The 25,156-nt window shown below is 34.5% G+C and overlaps 1 protein-coding gene across 1 annotated transcript; it reads left to right on the forward strand.

Moving 5' to 3' along the window:
* The first annotated feature begins 14,805 nt into the window (after positions 1-14,805).
* On the forward strand, positions 14,806-24,745 carry LOC150036770 (zinc finger BED domain-containing protein RICESLEEPER 2-like). The gene is made up of 4 exons (XM_090313229.1): positions 14,806-15,636; positions 15,762-15,816; positions 15,905-15,993; positions 24,686-24,745. The coding sequence occupies exons 1-4, from the start codon at positions 14,806-14,808 to the stop codon at positions 24,743-24,745; spliced, it is 1,035 nt and encodes a 344-aa protein (XP_090169355.1).
* Positions 24,746-25,156: the final 411 nt, after the last annotated feature.

Here is a 25,156-nt window from a genome sequence, read left to right on the forward strand (position 1 = left end):
GAACCAAGAATTAAATCACTCTTACTCTATAACGTTGTTTACTATTTAACACTGTCTATTTCAAAGCGATGACCTAGGTAACTTGACCTTATCTTGAGCTAACTATGAACTCCTGTTTATTTGGGGTTATCCTTAGACTTTCATGGGTGAAGGTTGGCTCAATAAACCTCCAATTTCAAGAGTAAGACCGGGTAGATAGCTGGGGACATAGGGTGCAAGACGGAATTCACTTCTACCTTTTTTTAGGGATAGTAGAGAGGTTGTTCCCTTAAGTGTTGACTCTGGGTCTTGAACAAGGGGCCCCACCCTCTCATTGGCCCAAGAGGAACTCGGTGATTGTATCACAAACTAATTGTTCGTTAGAGGATCAGTGATTTTTAAGGAGCAAGACGTAATCTCGAGGGTAAAACAACTTTTGACCCAACCGTTATTACGAACAACTTGTGAAGAGTTGACTTACTAATCATGGTTATATCGAGTGGACATAATATATCTACAGTGAGGGGAGTACAACTACTGGGCTTTAGTAGAGTGACCTGGTAGTTAATGAATGATGGTTAATTAGGTTAAAGAGTTTAGCCGGTTAATCATAGATTGTTGGAGTTCATGATCTGTAGGTCCATGAGGTCCCCCTACTAGCTCATATCAGACTAAACATTAGAACAATATGATGAACGAATTTGTAGTATTCAAATTCAGTTTTTTGAGCAAAGCGTTAAATATATACGATATACTTATCCCAATGGTTAATTGTGAATTTAACATAAAAAGAGAGAAAATAAGAGATGTTTAAATAAGATTTAAATATCAAGATTATGAGTAGGGATTCACAAAAATTGGGATTTTTGTTGGATTTGATATTAAATTGAATTAATTAATTAATTATTTATTTATTTAATATCAATTTAGTTTAAAAAATTGATTATTATAACTAATTTTGAAATTAAATGGAATTGGTCAAAATTGCATTAAAAGTCAAATTGTTGACTTGGTAAAAATACAATAGAAGTCAAATAGTTTACTTTTGACTTTGAAAGTAAAAAAGTCAAATTTGTTGACTTTGGATTTTGAGAGTCAAACTTTGACCGAGTTAGTGGAAAGATCCAACATCTGTGAGTGGGATATGCCAACTTTTGCATGGCTAAGTGTTGTCTTTATTTGAAGACACTTGTCCCACTAAATCTCACTTTGAGTTAGTGGGTTTTTTAGTGTCAAATTCTCATCAAACTCAAAGTTGCATGTTTGCATGTAATGTTCTTTAAAAGGGAGTGTTTATTGCTTTTGAAGAACTCTTAGCCATAGTGGGTTTAGATGAGATTATGTGATAATCTCGTCCCTTTTTCTCTCAAAGCTTTAGCTTTTTCCTCTCCAAATTAGTCACTCATTGGATTCTACCATCCCGTACTAAGGTCGGAGAATAGTCGGAAATACTCTTATGGTAGTCTACGAATCGTTTATGAGGAGATCAAAGATGATTTGGAGAAGATTCAAAGACTACAACGGTTGTATTCTTTTTTTTTTTCCGTTTTTCTTGTTTTATTGCATGCATGCTTATCTTTGTAATTAATCTATTTATAGTACTTTAGATCCGTTTTTCTTCCGCTATGCATGTATTCGTTCCATCAGAAATTGCATTGAATGGCTCTAGAAACTAGATAGATCATTCCTAGTTTACATTTATCCCTTGCATTTTAATTCATTGCATGTTTTCATTTTATACAAAACCAAAACCTCATTTTTACTGCTTTTTATAGTCGAATTTAGTTTAAGAGAATATTTAATTATTGGCCTCTCTATGGTTTGATCTCGTACTTTCTGCTTATGTTACTTGTTAGTATAAGAAGTAGGTTTCGGTGATATAAATATATATATATATATATATATATATATATATATTTTTTTTTGTTTTGGGTTGAAATTGAATTAACGTTAGTGATTTTCGAATTCGAACAAAAATGGCGTTGTTGTTGGGGAGGCAAGTCATTTAATCTCTTTTAGTTGAATTTGACTTGTAAACTTTAAAAACCCAAAAATAATTTTCTTTTCTTGTGTCTACTTGTTTTCTCATGGCAGATGATGTGAATATCTACTACGCACTTCGTACAAGGCAAGCGGCTCAACGTAAAGAAAAAGATGTAAGAGAATTTCATGAGTTTAGAAATCAAATTTCTGAACTAACCTCTCTTGTTCAAGTTTTGGCTACTAGCTAATTGCAAGAGCTTAAGACATGCCGAATATGTTCATTTCAAGGTCATCCATCTAAATCATGTCCTTAGCTTTCGCATGGTCCTAAGTATGATTATTATTCCTTTTGGAGATGCCTAGCCCAAGCTTAACATCGATGTGCACTTATTCTGCCAATTCAGGTATGTCTTTAAAAAAATTGGTTAGGGAACTTTCTAACAATTCTGATGAGTTTGAGTAGGAGCCCTTATTTGGTCAACATGAATTCTCGAGTTTCCAGCAGGATAGATTTCATTATGGATCAGAAGCTAGAGCTGAGTTTCAGAGACTGAGTGACCTCGTTGCTCATATCACTAAATCAGTTGGGAGACTCGATGAGTCATTGTTGTAATCTTTTGAGATTACCGAGCTAAGCAATGAAGTGATTAGCCTCGATCCCTATTGAACGCCTGATTCCTCAAACTCAAGGCCAAGGTATGATGTTGAGTTCTTTAATGTATGAACTTGTTGATAGTTCTTCTCAGTGTGTGTAGGATTCTATTGAGAATCACATGGAAACTCAAGCTTCTATGTTTGTTGAGGTTGGTCATGTTTCTCAGCTTGCAAATTCCATGCAGACACTAGAGAACCATTAACCTAAGTGAGCATGCAACTGTTCTTTGTTATGGATTTTAAATGTCTAACTCAATTTTATAGCAACTTACAAAATTTTAGACATGCTAAACATCCACAACAAACAACAAAGACATTCAATATCTAATATAACTATCATATTAAATAAAAGAAACCCTAACATGCATACTATATATTATAATATATTATAACATACTTTCAATGCATGTAACATGCTTCCTACAGTGGGGTTTTAAATCTACATGGCATACTGTACGCACATACATGAATTATTTAATTATTACATACATCACATGCATAAACAATTAAACACTAACTGATACGATTTTAGTTTTGGCATAAACAAGCATACAAAAAGCCTAATTATTACAAAACAGCTTCTAAACCCGCTCGAACTACTCCAAAACGAACCCAAATAGCTTGAATTGGACCTGAACCGTCTGAATCGGACAAGAAAAGTATGGATTGGACCAGCCAAAAACCATTTGAGGTTAAATCGGACCAGACCTCAAGAGAACCGGTCGAATTGGCTGCTCTCGTTCCTTGCTTAATATCTCGCTAAGGCTCATCATTTAGCAATGACTACAATCATCTAGCGTGATCGTTTAGTGTTTGCTTGATTGTGTAGCAGCCAATGCATAGCGCTTGACCAAACTACACGATCGTATAGTGTCTTCCATCTATCGCATAGTGCCATCGTCTAATGTCGGACAATGCTACACGATCGCTTAATGTCTAACATTATCGTGCAGCTCCATCGTCTAGCGCCAGACAAATATTACACAATTGTTGAGCGCCATCGTATAACGCATCTTTTTTATCGTTTATCGCATGCATAGCTATACGATCGTGTAGTGCTATTGTATAACGTTTCAATGCATCGTTTAGCTGTCGCACAAAGGTAAACGATCATGTAGTGCTGTCGCATAGCACTTCAACGCTGAATGCCCAAAGCTACACGATCGTCTAGCTTTTCTTCACATCGTCTAGCTCCCGTAGCTAAGCGATTGTCTAGCACTGAACCTTAACGGCGATATTTGAGCAGAGGCTGAAAAACTGGAATATGCAACTCGGTCTTTTTCACTTATTTCTTCAATTATATCTTAATTTCATCTTTAATGACTCCAAATAAATTATAGACTATCGAGAACACTTATAAGCTCATCAAACAAGAGCCAATTACAAATTTAATAAAAAAATAAAAGAGAAATTAAATTTCAAAACTCAAAAAACCATATCAGTGCAGCAGTTTCATATAACTTGTGAAAAAACACCCACCACACCAAAATTAAACCGAATTGAATGCTTATATGATGCTCTGATACCAATTGTTGCAACGTATCATCATGCAGCAGAAGTAACAAGGATCGATAAGCACTCTAATTCATTAATTTCGCAAAAACTAAAGCATTCTATTGCATAAATAAATGGGTTTCAAGTCATACATTTGTAGAACTTCTGAAAACTAGATTTCTATCTGCAAATCTCTCTAAATTTCATTGTAGACCACCTTAAGATCTTCCATACTATCCTCTTAGAGCTCTAGATTGAGTTGTGGGACTCAAAATAAGCTTGAATTAAGGGAACTTGGAGAATAACTCACAGCAGCAACCCAATAGAAAAACACATTCTTCATACAAATTTTTCAGCAAAAATTCTACATATTGCATGCCTCAAATTCACCTCAATCTTCTCAATATATTGCAGACAATTATGCAACGAAGATAGATGCATGAGATGCAGCTCATGCTTGGAGTAATTGAAGACTAACGATGGTGGGTTATGGGTGAGCAACTAGAAGATGAATGGAAAAAACTGACTAATCCATTTATGTGTTTTTCTTATTTTTCAACTTTTCAAATAGATTTCATAAATCAATTTATTTTTTAAATTGAAAATATTCTTAATTTTACAAAATTAATTTCATAAATTAATTTTCTTAAATAAAATTAATAAATAATTATTTAAACAATTCAAATCATTCTAGTTAATTTAATATCAAATATTAAATTATTGTTACACAAATTCACCTTCATATATTTAAATCATATTTAAATATTAATTCTTCAATTTCTTTTAATTCTAATTTGAATGTTTCAAATTAACTTATCACGTTACTCTAAAGCTAATCCATTTACGAGCTAATAGGGGGACCTCGCGGACCTACAAATCATGGGCTCTAACGATCCAAGATTAATTGGCTAAACTCATTAGACCGAATTAACCCTTATTCGTTAACTAATGGGTCACTCCACTAAAGCCCATTTTTTAACTCTATTATGTCCACTCGATATAACCATGATTAGTAAGTTAACCCTTCACAAATTGTTCATAATAACAGCTGGGTCAAATCTCTGTTTTACCCCCGAAATTACCTTTTGTTTCTTAAGTCCCACGATCCTCTAATGAACAATTGATTTGTGATCTAATCAATAAATTGAGTCCCTCTCGGGCCAATGAGAGGGTGGGGCCCCTTGTTCAAGACCCATAATCAACACTTAAAGAGAACAACCTCTCTACTAACCTAATCGGGTAGGAGTGAATTCCATCTTGTAGAGCTATATCCCCAGCTTCTAGTCTTATCTCCAAAATGGGAGGCTTATTGAGTAGTGTTGTTGGACTACTCTCACTGTTTGTAGATCAAAAGATAATCCCAAACAAATAGGAGTTCAAAGTTAGCTTAGAATTAAGGTCAAGTTACCTAGGTCATCGCTTTGAAATAGTTAGTAAACAACGTTATAAAGTAAAAGTAACTGATTTCGTGGTCCGATCTTGTACAAAACTCATTTGCACAGGACGTCCCCACTCCTCATATCATAACATGTACGAATTAGGAACACTTCGTTTGTAGCACTTTACAACTCTTTGTAACAACTACAGAGTAGGCAGCATCCAACAGTATTACCGGAATAAGGCACTTAACTTTATTCATATACTATAGATCATTTTTTACTATTTACTCGAACCTCCACTTTTATGTTTCCACATAAAGTTCAAGTACTCATGTAATAGTCAAGGGACTTGTAGATTTATTGGATTTATAATAAGCGATACATATATTCAGTAACAACTTATTGAATTTTTAGAATAATTTTTATTGTTTACAAATCACGAGTTTTAGGACATAAAACCCAACATAGGTAACATGACATTAATCATGAGTGAGTTATGAACTCCTGTCTATGAGGGCGGTCCTTACATTTTCATGGGTGAGAGTGGTTAGATCGCCGACTCAACAAGCCTACCATTTTGGGGATTCGTCTGATTGGGGAGCTAGGAACTCAGCTACACAAGATGAAATTCATTTCTTCCTTGAAGCAGGGGTAAGTAGATAAATTGCCCCCTTAAGGGCTGTTCTGGGTCTTGAATAATGTGGCACCACACCCTCTCTTGACTTGAGAGAGATTTAATCATAGTGCGACTATGATCTATTGTTCATTAGAGGAATCATTGGTACTTAAGGAGTTAGGTGTAACTATAGGAAAAAATGGTAATTAGGCCCAGTTGTACTTACGAGCAATTTGTGAAGGATCATCGTACTGTTGATTGGTTATATTCAATGGACATAGAAATATATCTGTAGTGCGAAGAGTGCAACTACCATTGAGTGTGCACCTCTTTCGTACACCTCAGCCTCCTCTAGGTATGTATCACTTTCATACATATAGACCCTAGTATATCTCTTTCACGCACTAGTCCCCCTAGACATGCATCCTTTCATGCACTCAAATAAATATAATGTTGGAAAGAAAAAGAGATCGCATCCAAGATCATATTACATATAACATTTACCTATTCACGAGTCCTATAAAATCTTGTAAATAATATTATGCAAATCAGTCTAGACAAGCATGTGTAATCTCGTAAAAAATGAATCAACCCTAATACATCTCTTTCATGCACTAGACTCTTTAAAATATTCACATAATGGATCATTCGTAATTTCATGGTAAATCACACGACATACATTCATAGATCCAAAAATAAATTTCATGAAAACATGTACGTCAACATATATCTAATTTTCGTGTAGCACTATAGAATTTTAATAGTGTCACTTATCTCATAATTTAGACCCAAGCTCAATCATTCTCTTAATACACCTCATAAAAATTCTAAAACATGCCCATACTTATAACATGCTTCAAACATATTATCACATGTTCATATATTATTTCTAAACAGTCATTCAATCTTAGAACCAATAAAATTACCCTTAATCTTATCGCCCGGCACAAAGGCGGTTCCAGTAATAAGATTACTTACCTAAATGCACTTCAAGAAATCCCAACACCTTTAGCTTATGAAACTCCTCAACCCAATTCCTAAAACAAAATTATGATTAATTTTGACATTTATGGCTAAACCCCAAACTTAAATTGATAATAAATCCAAAGAGTTTCAAAGCCTTGAACACTTACAAAACCAAGATAACGCCCATGACCTTGCTGAACAATGACTCTAACCCCTTCAAAGTTTCAGATCCAACCTCTAAAATCATGGATGTAACAATAATTAGGCTAAAACTTTTACCGTCAACAAAATCCAACCAAGAACATCTCAAAGCCTACCAAAGGAAATATCGAACCCTCAAATACTACTAGACACATATCAAAATCCTCCAAGTCTTCAACCTATCATTTAAATATCGTGGGTAAATTAAAACAGAAGCCAAAACTAGATGGTTATTTAAGATTCACCAAGAAAACCCATACAGGATACCAAAACTTACCCAAAACGTCGATTCTGGAAAGCGGTGATGCCAACGGTAGATCCAAGATTGGGCGGCGGTAAGATAAAACCACACGATGAGTCTGAAAAAGAAAGATCGGATGGAGATAAAGAGATCGGTAGCGATGGGTGCACACAAAAGTAGAACCGACGGTGCTCGCGGTCACTCGTTCGTCAAAGGTGCGGCGCAGCGACGATGGACACTAAGCAATGACCAAAAGAATTGGAAGTGGTGGCTGAAATTGACGGCAATGGGCTGCATTACGGGAAGGAGACGAAACGTAGAGGAGAGAGAGAGTTATCATGAGAGGGGGTTTGCGGCGTGATCACTTCCCTATACCCAGAGTAGTATGTTATAAAGTTGTTGTTGTTGCTTATTGCTTTCTAGCCTACTACAATCTTTCTCTTCTCTATTCTTACAATCAAACTGTTTGGCCTTTTCTCCATACCCGTTTTCTAAAATCGTTTTCTCTAAAACGGGGTGGGAAGTTGCGAGAGACATCCGGTGTGCCATTGGCTGTTCGTATTCGAATTGGCTGACTTGTTCGTAAGCGGGAACAAGTGTCGCATAATCGCTAAGTGAAGCTTAAAAAAGAGCGACTGTGACAGTTGGAGAGGGAGAAGAATGAGGATTTTCTTTTTATTTTTCTTTCTTTTTAATTCTCCACCATACAAAATTATATATATATATATATATAATATTCTTTCCTTCCCTTTTCTTAAATTCCAAAACCCATAATATATCTAGTTTTTTCTTTTTCTTTTCCTTAATAAATATATCACATCGAACTCAAACCTTTCGCCTCTTCTCCATTAATTAAATAAACCTCATAATAAATTCACCAACTTTTTAAATCACTTCTTTCCAAAAATCCTAAATCACAAAATTAAACTCCAACTTTCTAACTTAAATCCAAATTTACAAATCTTTTAGATAATTGATTTAATAACTTCCAAATAAACTAATTATCTTCTCCTAATTATTTACTTAAATTTTGGATCCAAATTCCAAAATTAAACCAATTCTCCCAATAAAATGTTGAATTAATGCACATAAAAATCCAAAATTTCCCTTTAAGCAAACTAAATTTCAAAACTGACAAAAATGTCCTTAATTTAACAAAGAAAATGTTAAATTAAATTATGAAAAACTCGGAATGTTACAGTTGCCCTGTCTCACTATGCATCTATTCAAATAGAAAGATATTGGTTTTTAAATTTATATATATATTTTTTTTTTCTATGAGAAAATATTTTATTATTACTTTCGTTCAAATGTTAGTCATTCGAGAAGGATTGTTGAGAATCACTTGTCATTGTAATGACTTCTACCTTTAAATTTGTGACCATCTTAATGTAACAATTTGAAAAATATATTTACAAATTGTAACTGTTTTATGGTTACACTTCTATTGTTTTAATAAGCTTGACTTTTATAGATCAAAAATTAATTTTACATTTAATATGTTTTCCTACAAAACATGCTTCCATTCACCCTTAGACTATAACATTTATAATAAAAGGATGATACATGATAATGCTCAATGCATGCAAAATATAACTCCTATATGTCATGATGCATGCGCATGCTTTCAAGTAATTTCTTCATGCAAGATTATAACAATTATAATACATGATGCATGAGTAATTGCACAACCTAAGGTGGGTTTTAACTATATGACAAACACTTTGGCATATAAGCACTATACATCACATGTATAAGTAATAAGAGTTGATGAACCGGGTAAAATTGCCTTAAAACACAAAAAGGAAAGCTAACTATTACAAAGACAAGGAGTCTCCGGTTCAAACAAGCGAACCGGGTCTTGAACCGCTCGGCAAAGCATCGCTTCTCCTACCATCGTGTACTAAGCACCCCGCGATCGTGTACAGAATAAAACAAACACTTCTTTTTATCGCTTACCAGCGCTCCAGAGTTAAACAATCGTTTAGCATTTACTATACGATCGTCTAGAAAATCCAAATGATCATTTAGTTATTACTATACGATCGTGTACCTTTACTAAGCGATGAAGCCTAAAGTACACGATCGCTTAGCGCACTATGCATTACGCCCGCCTTCCGCGATCTTCTAAGTGACTACATTGCCGCGAAGCACCATCGCCTAAGCGATCACTTAGCAAACGTCTCCGTATCGCATACGTGCGATCGCATAAATAGTAACTAAGCGATGAAGCTTGCTAATTATGCAATCGTCTAGCATGCGCCTTACTAAACGACGAGCATCGCATGCTCCCACTACGATCACCTACCTCCAACGCCTATGCGATCGCGCAACCAACGCTAGGCGATATGGTAAACGATTTACCCAATCGCTTAGCATTAGCTAAACGATCGATTAGAAAATACTACACGATCGTATAGATAAAAAAATCTAAACGATCGTTTAGTTAAATCCCAACGATCGTTTACCTGAAGATACACGATCCGATCAACGCTTGGTCTTCTTCTTCGTTGAGAATTGCATCGCCATGCGTCAAAGCTTCATCACGAACGACTCGACGAACTCGAACTTTTCGAATTACAGACTCGATTGTAGAGTTAATTTCGCCAAAAAAACGCAAGGGCCCTTACAATTAACATTTTGTAATACCGAAAGCTTTAACAAAAGGCAAGTTAAACCCGAAACGTTCATCAAGTTCATCCACAAATGCAGAAAATAGTTAACCACAAATGCAAAAACCCACCGCGACTGAAAAATGCGTTCAATTCAGATTTGTATTTTTGAATATTAGAGAACTTGGCTCTGATACCAATGAAAGGAAATCGGATTCTGAGATTTTCTCAAGCAGTGAAAAAAAAAACTATTCCAAATTACAATCATGAATCAACAATACATTTACAGTTGACTTCGAACATAAACGGTTATGCAAATCATACAGAAATTACAGAATGAAAGTCTCAAAAGCATAAAGGGAAACCTGTACAAACAATGGTAGAAACGTCTACACGCTCCATTGTGCACTCTGATCGCTCGAACAACAGCAACCACGAACATTCGATCTACACGACCGCAACACCGCACGAATACAGCATGAAGACTTCGCGCTCGTACTCAATGGGTCACGATCTCCTTCGCAACAGCACGAACACCGCGCTTGTCCTCAGCGACACGAACCAACTTCATAGCACCATGAACGACCTCCAAAAAACCTCGACGGTGTCGAGTTGAGACAGACACCACCAACAAGGTTACCTTGGTATTCTCAGTGTGAGAATCCAAAAGGTGGGCTCTGTTCGGACTTGGTATGAGGCAGACAAAGGAGGAAACAATGATCGCGTACACGACTGGGCAAGTGGGAGATGGTGGAGACCTATCGTATAGGTCAATGCCCAATCGTTTAGATAAAGCTATGCGATTGTTTAGTCTATCGTTTAGCTCGGACTGTCGCATACAGACTCTACACGATCGTTTACCTTGGGCCAACGATCGTCTAGAAAACTATGTGATAGTTTAGTAAATACTGCACGATTGTTTAGCTCGCACCTGCACGATCATTTAGCTCGTCCAACCATCGTTTAGAAAACCGAATTTACTTGACAACTTTGTGAGTTTCTTTTTCGTGAGAGAAAACTCAAAAACATTTTCAAATGTTTGTAAAAACCTCTTTTAAAATAGGAAAAACATTTTCCTTTTAAACTCACGGTTACCATGATCCAATAACCACCCACTACTCTGGTTATTTAAAATAAAAAGAATTAATTATCCAATAATTAATATTATTATAAACATAAACGATAACCAACTTATCATACTATAGTTATAACCTATAGTTTTAATATTTTATCTCATGAAACATATAAACCATAGTTCTTTTTCTATTCCATGGTACTTAATGTAAATCTCATTTACATCAATCCTCCACAAGATGTATCTTATACATCATACCGATTATATCATATACAATCAAAATACCTCTTGTCAATTTGAACATTTCAAATCAACACCAAGAACTGATCTTCAACTGAATCCAAGCTACCAACGGGACCTCATAGACCTATAGCTCGAAGCTCCAATGGTACGTGAATAACTGACTAAACTCTTTAGTCACGGGATCCACCATCCGTTAACTGCCAGACACTCCACTAAAAATCGGAAGCTAAATTCTCCTTACCATAGATATATTATGTGTCCATCTTAACCAATCAACAATAAGATAACCTTTCACAAATCGGTCGTAAATACAGATGGACTAATAACCGTTATGCCCCTGTAGTTACATCTGTCTCCTTAAGTACCACTGATCCCTGTAATGAACATAAGTTATATTCCTACTATGACCGAGTCTTCTCTTCCAAAGAGAAGTTGTAGCCACTATGTTCAAGCCCCGGAATCAGCCCTTAATGGAGTAATCTCTCTGCTTATCCCTACTTCAGGAAAGAAGTGAATTCCATATTGTGGATTGAGTTCCCAGCTCCTAGATTAGACAAGTCCCCAAAAAAGTAGGCATGTTGAGTTGGCAATCTGGCCACTCTCACCCATACTAATCAAAGGACTGCCCTCAAAGGCAAGAGTTCTCAAAACACTCAAGATTGACGTTGTATCGCCTATGGTCGTTTAGGTGAGATGTAAGTCTCTAGTATCAACGGCGTTATATACAGAGTCTAGTCATCTCGTGGTCTAGGTCTTATACAAATTCTTTGTATAGGACACTCCCGTTCCACGTCTCCACATGAATGGTCAGGATCTACCATCTGTAGTAGTTTACAACAATTGCAAACCTCTACAAAGCGGGTCGTATCCGTAGTGTCACCAATATCGGGTATAGAGTTGGCAAAAAAACCTGCGGGGCGGGTCCTTCAGGTCAGGGATTCCTCTGTTTAACCGAGGATGGGGTCAAATCGGAAAATTTTTTTAAGGCCCCATCCGGGGACAGGACGGGGACGGGGACATTATCCCCGCCCCAATCCCGACCCCGACCCTGATTAATCCCCGACTCCGATTATATATATATATATATATATTTTATAAATATATATTTAGAATAATATAAAATAACTAATTTGTATATATGTTTATAGAAAAAACCAAAAATGAAAAAGTAAAAAGCCCTAAATGAAAAAGTAAAAAGCCCTAAATGAAAAAGTAAAAAGCCCTAAATGAACAAGTAAAAAGCCAAAATGAAAAGAAAAAAAAAACCCTAAATCTTCTCCTCTCTTCCTTCCTTCTTGTTTTGCCAAAAATGAGAAAATAGTCTTCAACTTCATAGTTCATCGCTTTGAGAAAATCATCACTTGGTCGACTGCCCACTGCCTAGCCCTAAATTCCTCAACCAACGTGAAGATTGACTGAAGACGAAGGTGAAGATAAATCTGTCCAGGTTCGAGTCTGGCATCCGCCATTGAAGGTCCGCCACTAAAGACGAAGGTGAAGACAGATCATCACTCGACCAGTCGATTGCCCACTATCCAGGTCTGCGTCCGACGTCTGCCATTGAAGGTGAAGACAAATTTGTGGACTGTGTGAAGACAGGTCCGCATCCGCGTCCGCCGTCGCCATTGAAGACTTCCAGTACCAACGTCCGCATGTTCGCCATTGAACTTTGAAGATGAAGACAAATTTGTTTAGCTATATCCAAAATTTGTTTAGATCGTGAGTTTTTGTTTTATATATTTTGACTGTTCTGTGTTGGTTTTCTTTTGAAAAAATCAGACTTTGTGTCATTCAACTTTCAAGGCTTCAAAGTTCAAGCTGATGCCGTATGAGATTTGTTGTCGTTCAAGTCGGTAAAAATTTCCTTTCGCTCTCCTGTTTGAAAAATATGTTTGTGTATGTTTGATATTTGAATGTTTTGAATTTTAGGCTTGAATATGTTTGGAAAATATGTTTGCGTATGTTTGATATTTGAATATTTTGAATTTTAGGCTTGAATATGTTTGAAAAATATGTTTGTGTATGTTTGATATTTGAATGTTTTGAATTTTAGGCTTGAATATGTTTGTGTATGTCTGACATTTGAATGTTTTGAATTTTAGGCTTGAATATGTTTGTGTATGTCTGACATTTGAATGTTTTGAATTTTAGGCTTGAATATGTTTGAAAAATATGTTTGTGTAGGTTTGATATTTGAATGTTTTGAATTTTAGGCTTGAAGAAGTTTGAAAAGTATGTTTGAATGTTTTTGGGGTCATTTTGAAATTTGAATACTTTCAATTTTGGGGTTGAATTTTGAATATGTTTGAATGCTTTGAAAATGAAGTCCAAGTCTAAAGAGGGATTTTTAAATTAAATCTTTGATAGGTTGAAAACAATGTCTTCATCACCTTCTACAAATAAAGATTCTCCAAATCCAATTCCAAGTCCAACCCCAGATTCGACCCCAAATTCAACCCTGAATTTAACTTCATGCTCATCGAATGATGATAATTTGAATGTTGATAATTGTGTTATTCTTGATGAGGATATTGAGAAGGGATCTTTAAAGAGGAGATTGACATCGGTTGTTTGGAACCATTTTAAAAAACAAAAAATAGACTGAGTAGACAAGGCGGTTTGTAATTATTGCAATAAAAAATTAGGGGGTGAAAGTAAAAATGGAACCAAACATTTGCATGATCATATTAAGATATGCCCATATAAAGGACAAAAGGACATACGACAATCCCTATTGAATCCTAATAAAGAGAAGAACAATACATTGAGTTTATATAACTTCGATCAGGAAGCTGCAAAAAAAGCATTAGCTAGGATGATAATAAGACATGAATATCTTCTCTCAAAAGTTGAGTATGAAGGTTTTAGGGAATTTTGTAATGTCATCCAATCATTATTTAAAGATGGTGTCAAGAAACACAATAAAGAAGGAGATTTTGAAAATTTATGAGACTGAAAAGTTGAAAACCATGGCATTGTTGAATGAGATCAGAGGAAAAATTGCCCTTACAACGGACATGTGTACTTCAAACCACCAAACAAAAGGTTATATAACTGTCACTGCTCATTTTGTTGATGATAGTTGGGTTTTGCAAAACAAAATAATCAGGTTTATATATGTCCCTTCTCCACACACTTCTGACATGCTTCATGAAGAAATACGGAATGTCTGTTAGATTGGAATATTGATCGAAAATTGTCATCAGTAACTGTAGATAATTATAGTATCAATGACTCCATGGTTAATATGTTTGTTTATAATTTGTGTGGAAACTTAATATTGGATGGGAGTTTATTTCATATGCGGTGTTGTGCTCGTATTTTGAACTTGATTGTGAAAGATGGGTTGGCAGTGATAGGAGATGGGATCGAAAGAGTACGTACTAGTGTGTCTTTCTGGGTGCATACACACACACAAAAAAAGGGAGAAATTTGAGGAAACTGCTCGACAGTTGAATGTTTATGATGGTCAGATGTTGAGTCTTGATTGTTGTACTAGGTGGAATTCTACATATTTTATGTCAGCCACTGCATTAAAGTACAAGGCTATTTTTTATCGATTAAAACACCGAGAACCAAAGTACAAGTGTTTGCCTTTGGATCAAGATTGGGTATTAGCAAAAGAGATATGTGAGAAACTGAAAATATTTCATCACATGACTAAAATATTTTTTGGATCCAAATATCCTACTGCTAATCTTTTTTTCCCAAAAATTTATAAATTGAAATTGGCTATTTCTGAGTGGACTAATTCTGGCATTCAAGAGATAAGAGACATGGCTTCAAATATGATGTCAAATTTTGATAAGTATTGGAAGAAAATTCTTGGGGTAATGGTCATAGCTGCAGTTTTAGATCCACGTTACAAATTAAAGTTGATTGAGTTTTACTTCCCTAGAATTTATGGAGATAGTTTTTTTCTTGAAGTGAAAAGGATTAAAAAAAATTGTTCAGATTTGGAAATAGAATATAAGCTGAAGCATGAAGGTGAAGGTGATGATTATCACACTAGAAATTTAGATGGAACCTTACAAAATATAGAGTTTGATGATTTTAATGATTATGACTTGTTTGTATCAAAATCCAATAATATGAATCAGAAGCAACAGTTTGATGCATATTTGGATGAACCTGTCTTACCTCGAACATCCGATTTTGACATTTTTGAGTTGGTGAAAATTGAATGTTGTCAAGTATCCAATTTTACAAGAAATTGCAAGAGACATATTAGCCATCTCGTTATCTAGTGTTGCATCAGAGTCTGCTTTAGTACTTGTGGTAAGTTGTAAGCTCACATCGTAACAAACTTCATCCAAAGACGATAGAGGCTTTGATGTGCGCTCAAAATTGGATTGCAACTGAAGTTTTGACAGGTTAGTTTGTTTATTTTGTTTTACATCTTTTTATCATTTAATATATTAATAAATATTTTCTTTTATGATAAATATTTGACAATGTAAGGTACTAGCACGGGAAAAGAAATGGTTAAACATTTAGCAACTGTTTTAGAAGATGCAGACGATTTTGATGAAGATGGCGTGGTGACTAAGGTATGCTCAAGGATTAACATTATTTCGTGGTCTTTTTTCTGTGACATTATTTGTTTATTACATTTTAAATTTAGGAATAAATACAACTAAGAACGGTATGATGCCAATAAAGGAGAAAGATTTGATTGTGAAGTCATCGTTGAAGAGAGAAGGACGAGCTTTATTGAATTTTAAGTTTTAAACGTACTTGAATGTGTAAGACGTTTCTCTTTAGTTGACTTCCTTATTCAAACTTTATTGAATTTTAAGTTGTAAATTTATTTAATGGATTTGTTAGCTTTTAAATTTTCAATTGTGTTTATTTCATAGAATAGTCTATTATTTTTTGTTCATTTGTTGTGCACTAATCAAATTTCAAATAAAATCACTTGAATTAAAAAATGAGGAATTCGATAAACTTATTTAATAGATTTTTTGTGGGTTAATCAAATTTCAATTAAAAAAAGGGGGGGAAACGGGGAATCCCCGCCCCCGTCCCCACCTTCAAATGGCGGGGATGTGAGATAATTTCCCCCACGGGGTTGGGGACGAGCGACGCATCCCGCCTCGCCCTGGCCCCCTTGCCAACCCTAATTAGGTATCCCACCTTAATCCTTATACTATAGACAAATTTAGGTTATCACTTAAGGCATGATCTACTTGTATATCACATATACATGCTTAAGTTCACATAAGATAACCAAGGAGCTTTGTTTATTGGATATGAGTAAATGCCAGAATTAAATAACACTTATTTTATTCATTGAACAATGTGTATCTTTACAAAACAACGAGACTCGGGAAAATTAGGACACCAATCCCAACACTATAGTATATGGATAAGGTTGGATACCTTATCTTTATAACACTATGGATACGACCCACTTTGTAAATGTTACAATAGTTGTAAGATGATTTGATCCAAATCGTTCGTGTGATGACATGCAAGTGGAGGTACCCTTTACAATGAGTTTGTATAAGACCGAACCACGAAATATGATCTCTTTTTATAACACCATTAATTGAAGAGATTTATATTTCAAACGATAATCATGTAACTCGATCTTAATCCTGAGTGAGTTATAACTCTTGTTTATGATGGTCGTTCTTTAATTAGTATGAGTGGGAGTGGTCTTAGTTGTTGACTCAATATGCCTATCATTTTGGGAACGATACTGAGTGAGGAGTTGGGAACATAGCTACACGAGATGGAATTCGTTCCTTCTCGACTTTAGGAAAAGTAGTCAAATTTTTCTCCTAAGTGCTGACTCTAGGACTTGAACAATAAGACCTCATTCTCTCACTGGCTCAAGAATGACTTTGTATGTTAGAACCATAAACAAAACTGTTCATTAGAAGATCAATGGTACTTAAAGGTATAAGAGGTAACTACAGGGGTAAAATGAAAGTTTGATCCATTTATAATTACGAACAATTTGTGAATGGTTGACTTACAAAATATGGTTGATACAATTGACACATAAATATATTGTAGTTTATAAGAGTGCAACCATAGGTCTTTAGTGAAGTGCCCTATAGTTAATGAATGATGATTAACTTAATTAAAGAGTTTAATTAATTAATCACGAATCATTGGAACTTATAATTGTAAGTTCATTAGGTCCCTTTGCTAGCTCACAAATGGATTAAACAAAGATTTTAAGTGGAAAGAATTTGAAGAGTACAAATTACTGAAATGAAATTGGTTGTATATGGTACGAAAAAAATATAATTGCATGTGATACGATTACTATAATATATAGTTAATTTTGAATTAGTTTTTAAAATAAACCATATAACATGAGAGTATTAATATTTTAATAAATTAATATAAGTTAGATTTACATTAAAAATATAGGTTATAATTGTTGGGGTCGATGCCCTAAATCTCGTGGGTCTTGTAGTTTGTAATCGTAATGTACAAACTTTTTATTTATTTAATAAAATATGAGATTTTTTATTCGACATTTAGTAGCATTAACCCATAAACTAATAAACTAACATCCAAGGTTATCTTATGTAGTTTAAACATGTATGTAGAGACATATAATTGGATCATATTTAAGTGATAACCTAAATGGTCCGTAGTAGATGGATAAGATTGGGTATCTTATCCTAGCGACATTATGAATACAATCCGCTTTGTAGATGTTACAATTGTTGTAAAGTGCTACAAATGATGTGATCCTGATCATTCATGTAGAGACATGTGAGCAAACACAAAGGAGTTTATATAAGATCGGACTACAAAATGATTAGTTTCATTATATAACACCGTTCATAATAGAGACTTACATTTCACCAGGATGACCATAGGTAATATGACCTAAATCCTGAGTGAGTTGTGAACTCTTCCTACCTATGAAGGCGGCCCTTTGATTTGTATGAGTGAGAGTGGCCAGATCGTTGGCTCAATAAGTCTACCATTTTGAGGATTCGTCTGATAGGGGAGTTGGGAATGCAGCTACACAAGACGAAATTCACTCATTCCCTAACGTCTGGGTAAGTAGATAAATTGCTCCCTTAAGGGCTGATTCTGGGGCTTGAACAATATGGCACCACACCCTCTCTTGGCTCGAGAGGGGTTTGGTCATAGTTGAACTATGACATATTATTTATTAGAGAGATCAGTGGTACTTGATGAGTTAGTTGTAACTACATGGGCAAAATGGTAATTTTGACCCAGTTGTACTTACGAGCAATTTGTGAAAGTTCATCGCATCGTTGATTGATTATATCCAATGGACCCAAAAATATATTTGTAGTGCGAAGAGTGTAGTTGTCGGTCTTTAGTGAAGTGATCAACAGTTAATGGATGTTGAGTAATTTAATTAAAGGAGTTTAATTAATTATTCAAGTACCATTAGAGCTTCAATCTATAGGTCTATAAAGTCCCCTCTATAGTTCAACGGGGATTATTGAGAATAAATTTTGAATTTGAATTGTTCAAGTTAATTGAGAGAATTAATTATATATGATACAATTAATTTAAATTAATTATATGTGATATAATTAATATAATGGTATTTGATACATTATAATATAAAATTTATTTTGAGATGAATTAATTATTTGAATATGATTCAAATACTAGTTATATGGATAAGATTCATATAATTAAATTTAGTATGAATATGATTTATTTTAAATACCATGATTGATTAAGAAAATTAAAAACTATAGGTTATGTGTAATATATGATATAACATATAGTTATGTGTGTGTATATATATATATTATTTAAATTTAAATTAATTTTAATTTATTTCAATTTTCAAAATTAAACCTTAATTCTCTATCGGTTAATCACGTAGGGAATGAGCAGTTTTTTTTTAAGGAGATTATCTTCTTCAAGAGTTTTTTTTTACGCGCTTGCTCTCAGAGTGCTGCATCTTAAGTTTTGCCAAAATTTCTCAAGATCTCTTCTTCCTTCTCAATCCATCTCTTCCAAATTCTCAAAGCCCACACACTCTTAAGAAATTCTCATCCCAAAAGAGAATACGGAGGTCTCACTTGTAGTTGTGTCATCATCGGGTGTTCGTATTTCCACGAATTGTTCGTGACCAGTTTGAGGGTTTTGTGAAGATTTGTGGCTTCAAGGGTAAGCACTCTTATGTTGGGTTTTATGTCCTAAAACTCGTGGATTGTAAATAATAAACTTATTCTGAAAATTTAACAAGTTGTTATTGAACATATCAATTGCTTATTTCGTTTTAGAAATAAATACAATAAACTAAAAGATCCATGACTATTACATGAGTACTTGAACTTTATGTGGAGACATAAAAGTGGACCAAGTTCGAGTAAATAGTCAAAATGACCTATAGTATATGAATAAGGTTGGGTGCCTTATTCTGGTAACATTATCAGATGCAGTCCACGTTGTTACAAGGAGTTGTAAAGTGCTATAGACGATGTGATCCTAATTTGTACATGTGATGAAATGAGGAGTGGGGGCGTCTTATGCAATGAGTTTGCACAAGATCGGACCGCGAAATAAGTCACTTTTACTTTATAACGTTGTTTACTATTTAAGACTAACGATTTAAAAACGATGACCTAAGTAGCTGTAAGAGTTAAACAACATGCAACAAAAGTATCAAGGATCTATAAGCATTCTAATTCACTAATTTTGACAAAAACTAAAGCGTGCTCTTCATAAAAATGGGTTTTCAGAACATACCTTTGATGAACTTTTCAAGAAAAGCGTTTGGTTAGTTGCTGCCTTCACTTGATATCACCGTGAACCACCTCAAAGCCTTCCCTACTATGCTCTTGGAGCTTTAGACAGAGTTGTGGGATTCAATAATAGCTTGAAGATATGAAGAAACAAGGAAAGCTCACAACAACAAATTGAAGAAGATAGTTTATTCTTCACTGTAGTTTTTCTCTCCGAATTCTGTATTCTTCCTTTTTTCTCCAACAACTCCAATCTTCTTTATATATTAAGATGAACGTGCAAAGAGATGGAGCGCATGGCTTGCAACTCATACTTAGAGAATCAAAGTAGAGAAGAAAATGTTTTGTGTGTAAGCATAAAGATGATGATAATGGAGAAAACTCTTTTTCCACTTTGCGCAATCCATGCAAAATGTTTTTCCATTTTTCTTTTTAAAACACAAAATGACTTTTAAATCATTTTAATTTAAAAATTGATTTTCTTAAATTAATTTTAAAAATTAATTAATTTGATATCAAATATTAAATTATTTTTTGTATAATAATCATCTTTATATATTTAAATCATATTTAAATATTTATTCTCTTGTTCTGTTTAATTTGAACGCTTCAAATTAATTTCTCAAGCTACCCTAAAGCTTAACCATTTACGAGCTAGTAGGGGGACCTCGTGGACCTACAAATCATAGACTCCAACGATCCAAGATTAATCGGCTAAACTCATTAGACCAGTCTAACCCCCATTTGTTAACTAATGGGTGATTCCACTAAAGCTCATAACTGAACTCCCCTCATTGTAGATATATTATGTCCACTCAATATAACCATGATTAGTAAGTTAACCCTTCACAGGTTGCTCGTAATAACGGCTGGGTCGAATATCTGTTTTATCCCTGAAATTACCTCTTGTTCTTTAAGTTCCACTGATCTCCTAATGAACAATTGATTTATGATCCAATAAACAAATCAAATCCCTCTCAGGCCAATGAGAGAGCGAGACCTCTTGTTTAAGACCTAGAATCAGCACTTGAAGGGAACAACCTCTCTACTAACCCTAATCGGGTAAGAGTGAATTCCTTCTTGCACCCTATGTTCCTAGCTATTCATCCGATCTTATCCCTAAAATGGTAAGCTTATCGAACAGAGGTAATTGGTCTACTCTCACCGTTTGCAGATCAGAGGATAATCCTGAACAAACAGGAGTTCATAGTTAGCTCAGGATTAAGGTTATGTTACCTAGATCATCACTTCGAAATAGTCAGTCTTAAACAGTAAACAACGTTATAAAGTAAGAGTGACAGGTTTCTTGGTCCGATCTTGCATAAAACTCATTTGCACAGGACACCCCCACTTCTTATGTCTTAACATGCACAAATTATGATCACTTTATGTGTAGCACTTTACAACACTTTGTAACAACTACAGAGTAGGTTGCATCCAACAGTGTTACCAGAATAAGGTACCCAATCTTATTCATATACTATAAATCATTTTGACTATTTACTCGAACCTGATTCACTTGTATGTCTCCACATAAAGTTCAAGTACTCATATAATAGTCAAGGGACTTAGGTTTATTGGATTTATAATATATTCAACAACAACTTTATCGAATTATCAGAATAAGTTCTAATGTTTACAAACCACGAGTTTTAGGACATAAAACCTAACAATAATTTGACCTTAATCCCAAGCTAACTATGAACTCCTATTTATTCGGGATTATCCTTAGATTTGCATAGGTGAGGGTTGGCTTAACAGCACCGATTCAATAAGTCTCCCATTTCAAGAGTAAGACTGGGTAGATAGCTGGGGGACATAAGGTGCAAGATGGAATTGATTCCTACCTGCTTTCGGGGATAATAGAGAGGTTGTTCTCTTAAGTGCTGACTCTAGGTCTTGAACAAGGAGCCCTATCCTCTCATTGGCTCGAGAGGGACTCGGTTTGATGATCGGATCACAAACTAATTATTCATTAGAGGATCGAGGGACTTAAGGAACAAGAGGTAATCTCGGGGGTAAAACAACCTTTTGACACGACCATTATTACGAACAACCTGTGAAGGGTTAACTTACTAATCATGGTTATATCGGTTTGACACAATATATATATATATATTGAGAGGAGTGTACAGACTTTAACCCAGTAGTTAACGAATGTGGGTTAATTCGGTAAAGAGTTTAGCCAATTAATCTCGGATCATTGGAGCCCATGATCTGTAGGTTCACTAGGTCCCCCTACTAGCTCACAAACGGATTAGCCTTAGAGTAGTGCAATAAGTTGATTTGAAACATTCAAATTAGAATTAAGGAAATTAGTAATTATATATGATATAATTATACGTTTAATTTTGGAATTAATCGGAATTGGATAATCGATTAATATTTAAATATGATTTAAATATTAATTTTATGAATGGGGATTCATAAAGGTGGAATTGGTATTAAATTAATTTAATATTTGATATCAAATTAATTAAATTATTTATTTATTTTATTAGAAAATTAATTATTGACTTAATTTTGTAAAATTAATAAAATTTTATTTTAAATTGATTTTTTTTTGTTTTTTAATTTTGGAAATCAAAATTAAAAAGGAAATTCAAAGGAAATTTGAAAATGGAAAAAATCTCAAAAGTAGGATTTTTCCACTTTCAAATTGTAGTAGCTCACACATAATTCCATTTTCTCTTCGGCTCAATTATTCAAGCATGAGTCATGATTCATGCAAGGCTGTTATTTGCATGAAAGTCATGCAATATAAAGCTGGAATTTCGAGGGGAATGGGCAGAGCAATCGTTGCTAAATGTTGAAATTTTGTGTTTAAGAAGTGTTATTCACATTGTATAAAACCAGTAACCTCCTCTCAAATTCTCTTCGGTTCAAGATTATTTTGAGTCTCACAACTCAATCTAAGATACCAAGAGAATAGTAGGGAATACCTTGTGGTGGTTCACATCAGAAGAGGGAAGAGAATGCAGCTGAAAATCGTGAATCAAAGGTATTTCAAAGGTCAGAGTTTAACTCTGTTTTTTGTTCATAAGCATGCTTAGTTTGAAGCCAAAATTAATGAATTAGAATGCTTAATGATCTTGTTTTACTTCCGTTGCTTGCTTCCTTAATCCAACATCTTCTTCTTCTAATTTAAAGCATGTTGTAATTTTTCTCATTCATGCATATAGTATTCTGTAAAATTTTTGTTATGTGAAAAACAAAATTGGATTAATCCCGCTTCCGTTGTGGAACTTCACAGTTCCTTCAATAATTAATATGAATAAGATTTATATTAAAAATATTGGTTATGTGAGAGATATATATTTAGAATATGATTGAAATTAATTAATTTAAATATTAGATATAAATTAATTAGTTTTAAATTTAAGTTAACTACTTAATTTTATTAATTTAATTTAATTTTAAACTCTAATGCATTGGAGGAGAGTGGGATAGAGGGAAACGTGGGAGAGGGGCAATCACCATCTCCCTCGTTGCCTTTAATTGCAGAATGGTTTGCAATGTTTGGAACAACTTTTTTTTTTTTTTCTTTACGTGAAATTAAGTTACTCTATTTCCCTCGCTCTCACACTAATTCTCCATTAATTCACATAAAGAGAAAGAGTTGTCTAAATTATTCCTTCAATTCCACAAAGGTTTCCACTAACCTCCCAGTCCAAAGAGAATAGCAGAGAATATCTCTTGGTGGTATTCATTCGTGACCTTGGAGGATCATGAAGAGGATTTTCTTGAAGAAATTAGTCTTCGAAAATAATTTTTATGAACTGGAAATTTATATGTATAGCGCATTTTAATTATGTAAAATCAACTATGTGATTTTTCCATCCCAATTCAAAGACAAAAAGCGATAAAACACTTTCGCATTGGGTTTCAATCCCTTCATTATAAACCTTGGAGAGCAACTTGCGATTGCGATTAGCATCAAGATTGCGCTTAATTTTACTTTCGAGGTAGTGGATCTTCCATGGCTCAAAACGATCTACATTTAGTTCTAACATCTTTTCTCTTGATTTTGCATGTAGACTGTAAATGACTTCATTCAACCAATTTCCAATCAAGAACCATAGAGCAGAGACGAAAGGTCCAGGAAATATGAAAGAATCAGGGGTCTACGGGCAAAAAGGTAATGAAGAAGAGAAAGAAGAAAAGATCAACAACAAGTTTAAAGTGGTTCAACTTTAAAGCTACATCTAGTGTGCAAATAGGGACTTCAAAGTTTTATTCAACTATCTAAGACAATTTACGAGATAGTATCACAACTCTCACACTTTACAGTTTTGCATGCGTTTCGAAAAGAATAACATCTCTATTTATAACAAGCGGAGAAAGAGAGCTTTGAAGAATGTTGAGTTCGACAATCTTAACGATAAGTTTCTTTTAATGATTTCGCTCCTCGTTATCTCGCTCCCACTTCCTCGATTTTTGTGCCTACTCATCATTCTCTCGTAATGCCAGTTTCCCGTCATCTTTGTGTTTCACTAGGTTGTCTTCTTTTTCCATTATTTTGTTTATTCTGCAGGGAAACAACGAGATAGAAGATAATCCACTCATGTTTGAGATTGAGCTGAAGATAATCTAGTCATGTTTGAGATCGAGCTATTTCACTGTTCTTTTTTCCTTTATTTTATTGGTTCGAAGTATCTAACTTTTTCTAGAATGGTGCATTAAAGCACAAATCACTCAAGTTGCTGCTAAATATGTTTGACGCCTATTGGATTTGCTCCCATCAATGACTATGTGGGTTTCCTCACCTCACTTTTCGTATTCCTCATCTCATTGACTATAGAAGCGAGCAAGAGAATCGAGGAGCGAAGCCCGTCATAAGTGCATCTTTGGTTATTTTGGTAATTTTACCCTTTGATGAAGTAAGTAGAACGTAAAAAGATATTAAAAAATTAGAACAAATCTCATACGACCTCCAAAAATAGGCTAGCTCACACTAGTTCGACCCGGATTTATGGACATTATGTTATTGCACCAAAGCCCTGAA

This window comes from Benincasa hispida, chromosome 4 (genome assembly GCF_027475165.1).
Source record: "Benincasa hispida cultivar pf3 chromosome 4, pf3_genome.v1.1, whole genome shotgun sequence".
NCBI classification, from domain to species: domain Eukaryota; kingdom Viridiplantae; phylum Streptophyta; class Magnoliopsida; order Cucurbitales; family Cucurbitaceae; genus Benincasa; species Benincasa hispida.